Source organism: Rhamphochromis sp. 'chilingali', assembly GCF_963969265.1.
Source record: "Rhamphochromis sp. 'chilingali' genome assembly, chromosome: 12".
NCBI lineage: Eukaryota > Metazoa > Chordata > Actinopteri > Cichliformes > Cichlidae > Rhamphochromis > Rhamphochromis sp. 'chilingali'.
The window spans coordinates 4,401,476-4,408,188 of NC_137939.1; the positions used below are offsets into that span (position 1 = coordinate 4,401,476).

At 38.9% G+C, this 6,713-nt stretch overlaps 1 protein-coding gene across 1 annotated transcript; it reads left to right on the forward strand.

Annotated features, from left to right (window-relative positions):
• Positions 1 to 1,020: 1,020 nt before the first annotated feature.
• Positions 1,021 to 6,493, forward strand: LOC308408089 (glutathione S-transferase Mu 3-like). The gene is made up of 8 exons (XM_080900171.1): positions 1,021 to 1,160; positions 4,570 to 4,645; positions 4,726 to 4,790; positions 4,882 to 4,963; positions 5,092 to 5,189; positions 5,290 to 5,385; positions 5,847 to 5,957; positions 6,106 to 6,493. Exons 1-8 carry the CDS (start codon positions 1,125 to 1,127, stop codon positions 6,193 to 6,195), a joined length of 654 nt encoding a protein of 217 aa, XP_080756297.1. The 5' UTR covers positions 1,021 to 1,124; the 3' UTR covers positions 6,196 to 6,493.
• Positions 6,494 to 6,713: the final 220 nt, after the last annotated feature.

Consider the following 6,713-nt stretch of genomic DNA (forward strand, 5'->3'; position numbering starts at 1 on the left):
AACAGAAACCTAACAAATGGCAAACCCTAACAAAAGACATGACCAGAATAAACAAGAACATGGAGTAATATAAGGAAACACAAAACACTGAGTCGTCAGACTCAGGACCATGACAGGAATAAATAATAATGGATCAGCACAATGGTGCAAACTTGTGTCATAGTATATACATTATGGAGAAGATGTAAATGTCATTGTGCATGTGTGTGGGCATGTTTTATGGATATATAATTATTACTCAAGTATTTAAAGAGTAATAAACACAATTGTAATGGTTTGGTTCTTTAACGTTTTTCTATCATTACTCTATTATGGATTAGGTGCCAGAGTTGTTAAGTGTGGATAATTAAATAATACATTAATGCAACAGCAAATCGTGCCTTGTTCTCAAATGGACAGCAAGTTGAGAGTGACAAATCAGATGTGGAGATGGAAGTAGGGAGAGAGGCAAAGAGTGAGTAACAGACAGAGCCTAGTTTATTTCCCACCGTTTTTAAAATCTGTTGCATTAAGGTTCCAAGCACTGTTACCGATCTTTGCATTTTATTATTATCCCATAATACTTGTTTAATCAGCCACCATGTCTACAGTCTCAGATCAACACAGCCCTGCCCTCCAGCACTATCAGGAGCAGCAGCAACCCCTCAACACCAACATTGTACCCTATCAGTAAAACACAGGCTACATTCCCCCACCTGATGACAGTGATATAGTATGATGCGATTCCATATTATATTCCTGATGAATGTGCTTTGTTGGTATTCAGCCTGGTTCTATGTGCCCTTTGTTAACATTGAGCACCTACCCCTTCAAACATCTGTGCACGGCCCTGCACTGTGCAGAACTGAAGATGTTGTTTGTAAAAGAGGAAGAACCTGTTAAAGACAACAAAGAAGCCTGAGATTAGCACGAGATTCACAGAATCACATAGCGTGCAGTAGTTGTTTATGCATAAACCGAAGAACCGGATCAGAGCAGCAATGTGTGACCGCCCGGTTCGCCCCGCCCACTTGCTCCGCCTGTCCCCCTCCACCGGCTCATCTCCCGCCTTCGTGCAGACCTGCGCTCCGCTGCAGAAGCTACTGTCTCTTTCGGCTCCATTTGGTCTCAGAAAGTGATTCAAAATGCCAATGACACTGGCTTACTGGGATATTCGTGGGGTAAGTGGAGCTAACAGGGAGCTGAAAAACTCCATGTGTGCAGCCCGCAGTTGTTCGCAACGGCTGAACCTCCATCTAATCGACAAAAATACCGATTTCCCGTCTTATCATGGCCATTTTTCTGTTTTTAAACCTCGGTGGCGTCTAACCTTTAGCGGATAGCGTTAGTGTGTTTAATTTTTAAGATGTGTAACTGTTTATAGAAACTGTTTGAAGCTCGCTAAGTTATTATGTAACTGCAAAACAGCCGAGCTCGGCGTGCCTTTGCACAAACTGTTATCTTTGTCAGTGTCGCCTGATAGCTGACGTGTTACGCTATTTAGAGCCGAGATGCTAGTAACATTTGAGGTTACATTATTCAACGAGTCAGACTTTAGTGTAGGGTTAGTTGTGTGGGACATATTCATTTCTAAACCTCTTACATTGTCAAAGCACAGGGACGTGTGCACACAGTGCCAGGGCTGCTCGTGTGAGCAGAGTTCAAGTCTCTAAATGGTTTCAGCTGTCTGCAAAATCTCATGAATTTCTGCTCCTCCCATTAATCTAGACTTACTGGCATATGAAGCCATCTGAACAAGCCACGAGAGCTTAACCTTACAGCCTCTCGTTAAAAAATAAAAATATTTATTAGTTATGTTCACGTTTTTTCATAAGGCATGGGAATTTTGTGCAGTTTGCATTACAGAAGGCTCTGCAAACTGTCTCTTTGTGGCCGCTTTAAATATTTTTCGTAATTAATCTAGAGCTAAAGCTGATGATACAGCTATAGAGCTTCTTTATTCACAGGGGGGTTGTTTGAGCAGGTAGCTGAGCACGTGTTATTCTGCAGTTTTTGCACCTGGGGCACTCCTTGGCACAACCCCAGAAGGGATTTGTGTCTCCTCCTAGGGCCGAACCAGGGATCTTTTGTTTGTTAGTAGGGCTGCCACAAACGATTATTTTGATAGTCGACTAGTCACCGATTATTTTTGCGATTAGTCGACTAATCAGATCATCATCCATTGGACGTAAAACTACAGCTTATTGCACCAGCAGCATCTGCTCTTATATAACTATCATTAGCTTACAGCTTTAAGTGTTTAAGGTCTGTGCTAACTAAAAATAAAGACAAGATGATAGTTTATTAAATTTTAATGAAATTTGCAGATTGTTTCGGTGAAGTTTAATAAACTCCTTGCTATCTAAAATATAACAGGACACTGGAGTATATTCTGGAGCATCTCACACTTCTGATAATCAGTTGTCTGCTTGACGTTTATTCAGCTGTGTAAAAACTATAACTTTAATCTCAGACAAACTGATTTACTCAGGAACAAATAAAATACAAAAAAAAGCCAAACAATAACATTTTAAGTTATCTAAGTGACTCATATATATTTAACCTGAGTAGCGAAAGACGGCGGTGGGTTTGAAAACGATTTGCGGGGAGTCCGGTGTTCTCACGGCGCTAGTGAGCCTAGCCCCCGGCTCGCTAACGAGCTAGTGGGTAACAGATGTCTCCGAAAACGTAGGAGCGCTTTTGAAAATATGTGGTGTCCTGATAAACTGAGCAGATATTTGAGGTTTACACAGCTACATTCTCGCCTGAAAATATGTTAAACGTTTATTTTGTGACCCAGAAAGAATAATAAGAGTAACATTAAAACTAACTAACTGCCGCCATTGTTGGAAACTGCGCTGGGCCGCGCTATGAATTCTGGGACACAGCTGCTTCTTCTTCTTCTTCTTCTTCTTCTTCAGGGTTTAACGGTAGCTGACATCCTTGTACATGCAATGCTGCCATCTTCTGTTTCAGTCCGTTATTACACTCTTAAATCCTGCCACTTATTCCTGCGTCTTTTGTGATCTTACAAAGCTTCAAACGACGCGTCGACTATTAAATCAGTCGTCGACGATTTTGATAGTCGACGTAATCGTGACTAGTCGACAAATCGTGGCAGCCCTATTTGTTAGACAAACTTGTAGCTATAATGCTGTAATTTTAAAGAGTAGAGTAAAAGTCAATGTAGCTGATTTGAAGATTTACTTCAAATGTTTTACTTTGGGTTTTGATTATTGGAATCATTTTCATGTATCATGGTTTATATTTGCAGTAGTCTTTCCTGCACCACAAGTGGAGTTCAAGAAGTCTTTTACCTGTGCTTCAATTAGCTATAATCGTCTCAATCTTGGATCAATCCAATTCTACATGCTCCATTAAAAGTTACCTCAGGACAAGGTGGTGCAGTATAGTTTAACAGCCATATATTACCTATGTATATGTGTAAAACTATTTTTTTAAAAAACCTTTTTAAAAAGAGGGTTAATTTTATTTTGGTTTAAGCTGGACAGAACTTCCACATTTGTGCTTTGCTCTACAATCCTTATTATATCAGGTTCAGTATTCACACTTAGGAGGGCTCTGTCAGTGTCTGTGTTCAATGTTCACTTCTAGTTCAACACCAAAAGAAGCAGTTGACTTGAAAGTTTGTTATTTACAAAGTTAAGCTGTTAAGGAGGCAGACAAAATAACATAACAGAAATAATACAAACAAAATCCCAAAATTGACCCAGAAAATACCCATCTGAACATGTGCTTTTCTAATAGCCTAAACTGTCTCGGCAAGTCTTTTTGTCTTTTCTGTGAGTAACTCTAGGTGGAATTAACTAATGGCTACTAGTGTAATCATAGAGAAGTGTTGAGCCATAATGATCTCTAATTTCATATTTTTATTTTATTTCTTTTCTTTAATGTGGCAAAGAATTGAGTGAATTAGGGATCCGATTGCAGCTTTAAACCTGGGTGATGTTTTGAAGCTGGCGTGACACGAGCCAAACTGTAGTGTCCTGGGCATGTACAAGCATGTGAAGAGTTTTCACAGCGCCAGGTGCAGTACTGTAAAAGCTAAACTTCTCAAGGGTGAATGTCCCAGTAAATTCACCCCAAGGTCACACCGTACCATTCCCAGAGAAACTGCAAAAAACCTTAGAGCTACATCTCCAAGATTCTGCAGGCCTCAGTGAACATGTTGAATATTAAAGTTCATGAGAGTATAAATGGGGAAAAAGACTGAACAAATGTGTCTTGTTTGGAAGCGCTGACAGGAGAAAGTCTTTTCTCTCCAAAAGCATCATCACAGCAGGGCTTAAATCTTCCAGGTTATAGCTAAACAAACCACAAGACTTCTGAAATTATGTCCTTCATTTACGAAAATGTGCATGGAAACATTCTTGCCCTCTGTAAATTTGGCATCAGATTCATGAAACGTGTACACTGGCCCATTTTGTTTGTACCACAGTAAATCTGTGAATTACGTAAGTGAAGTCCAATGCATGTCCTCTGCCCACATTCTTATGCAGACTTTACAGTTCAGAGGTGCTAATGTACATTAAAAAAAATCTCTCAACTCTGATTTTTGGCTTTTTGCAGCTTGCCCAGCCCATACGCCTCCTGCTGGAGTATACTGGGGAAGAGTACGAGGACAAATACTATGTCTGTGGGGAAGGTAACTTATCATTTCAGCCTATTGATTTAAAGGGGGGAAAAAACTCATAACTCTCTAATTAATTAATTCATGTCTCACAGCTCCAAACTATGACAAGACCTGCTGGACTGATGTAAAAAGCAAACTTGGACTGGACTTTCCCAATGTAAGAGTTTTTTAAAGTGCGACTAAAAATTCAATTGTGAAGAATGCAACAATCAGCTAACATTATTATTGGAATTTATATCTCACTATAGCTACCCTACTTGCTGGATGGAGACAGGAAGATAACACAAAGCAATGCTATCATGAGATACATTGCTCGTAAGCACAACATGTGTAAGTACAGTAGCGTGCATTTTGTTTGAGAAGATTTTTTTTCCAAGTTATATTGTAAATCAATGTTAAACTAATATTACTGTTAGTTTCTTTATTATTTATGTGAATCTTGTAAACTTTGACAACAGGTGGAGAGACTGAGGGTGAAAAGGTTCGAGTGGACATCATTGAGAACCAGTCCATGGACTTTAGAAATGGGTTTGTGAGGCTATGCTACACCAACTTTGTGAGTGTTTAATTAAAATAAAAAATATCCATAAATATAAATATTCTTTGAATTCCCTAAAACTCCACTAACGCTAGTGTCATCTCTCTGGTTTCTTCAGGATGAGATGAAGCCTGATTACCTAAAGATGCTTCCAAATACACTAAAGCAGTTCTCCGATTTCCTCGGAGATCGGAAGTGGTTTGCCGGTGACAAGGTATACCTGTCCATAAATATGAGAGGAGTCTTGTTTTAAAGCTGCTTTTACAGATTTAAATTTAATAGACAAACTGGGGGCAGAATTTGACAATTTGAGGCCCTTTTTCTCACTCTAAATTGTACATTGTTTTTAGATGTGAACATAAATTATTTTGTTAGTTGTGCAGAGAAAAACCTGTACTTTTTATGCTGTGCTAGCTCATCAGTATTAGGCAGGATGCAGCCTAAATTTAATACTGGTTCTTAAACTGATTTATAAATAATTGGAGGAGAAGGTGAACCTGGCAGTAAGTTTGTGGATAGAAAATCAAAGTGTTGAACTTTAGTGTTCTAGGGCTTCATAAAGCTGCAGAAGTGTCCGATTCTCTGCAGGTTTAACGTGGCTGGTGACTTATTGTTTGATTTACACCACAGATTCTGTTACTTCTAACATGCTTATGCAACTTTTCTTCACAACAGATCACTTTTGTGGACTTCATTATGTACGAGCTGTTGGACCAACACAGGCTCTTTGATTCCAAATGCCTGGATGACTGCAAGAACCTCACAGACTTTTTAAACCGTTTTGAGGTGAGAACAGTCAAAGTCTTTGCATTAATGATGTAATTTAACCTTTATTTTTTTACCTTTCTTTGTGTGGTGTTGGCTCTGGAGTTTCCTTTCGTTTCTTAAAATTCCAGTGTTTTTATTTTAATCAACGGCCATTATGTCATTGCAGGCTCTGGAGAAGATCGCTGCATACATGAAGTCACCAAGATTCATGAAGGCTCCGATAAACAACAAGATGGCCAAATTTGGAAACAAATAGTAAATAACAGTGCCTTTTATGCCCTGGAAAATTCCTGAAAAATGTTAATTAATGAAACTGTCAAATTAACACCAAAGTCATGACTGGAAAAAAAAAAAGTGCCATTTTGCTCTCTGACTGGTAGATTTGATGGTGTTTAATTACGTAACATGCCGTTTGTAAAACCATTAATGATTTCAGATTTGGGGCGGTCCGGACTAATTTGTACTGAAACATTTCTAATGAAAGCACTTATTGTTAGAATTTATAACCTTTTGTTTGTTTGTTTTTTGGCACATTAAAGTGAATTTTGTTCTGACTCTTTGTTGGTGTTTCAATCTTAGCGTAATGTCCTGCACAGCAAGTCGCATCAAAATGTATCTGATGTAGTTTAATGCAGCACGAGAGCAGAAAATGCATCCGGTTCTTGATTTGAGCCATCTACTGTCCACTGAAGCCTCTTCAGAAATGGTTTCTGTGGAATGGTGGTCAGGGAGCCATTTTTTAATGAAGGGGGGATTTAGAAAAAAAAATGTATG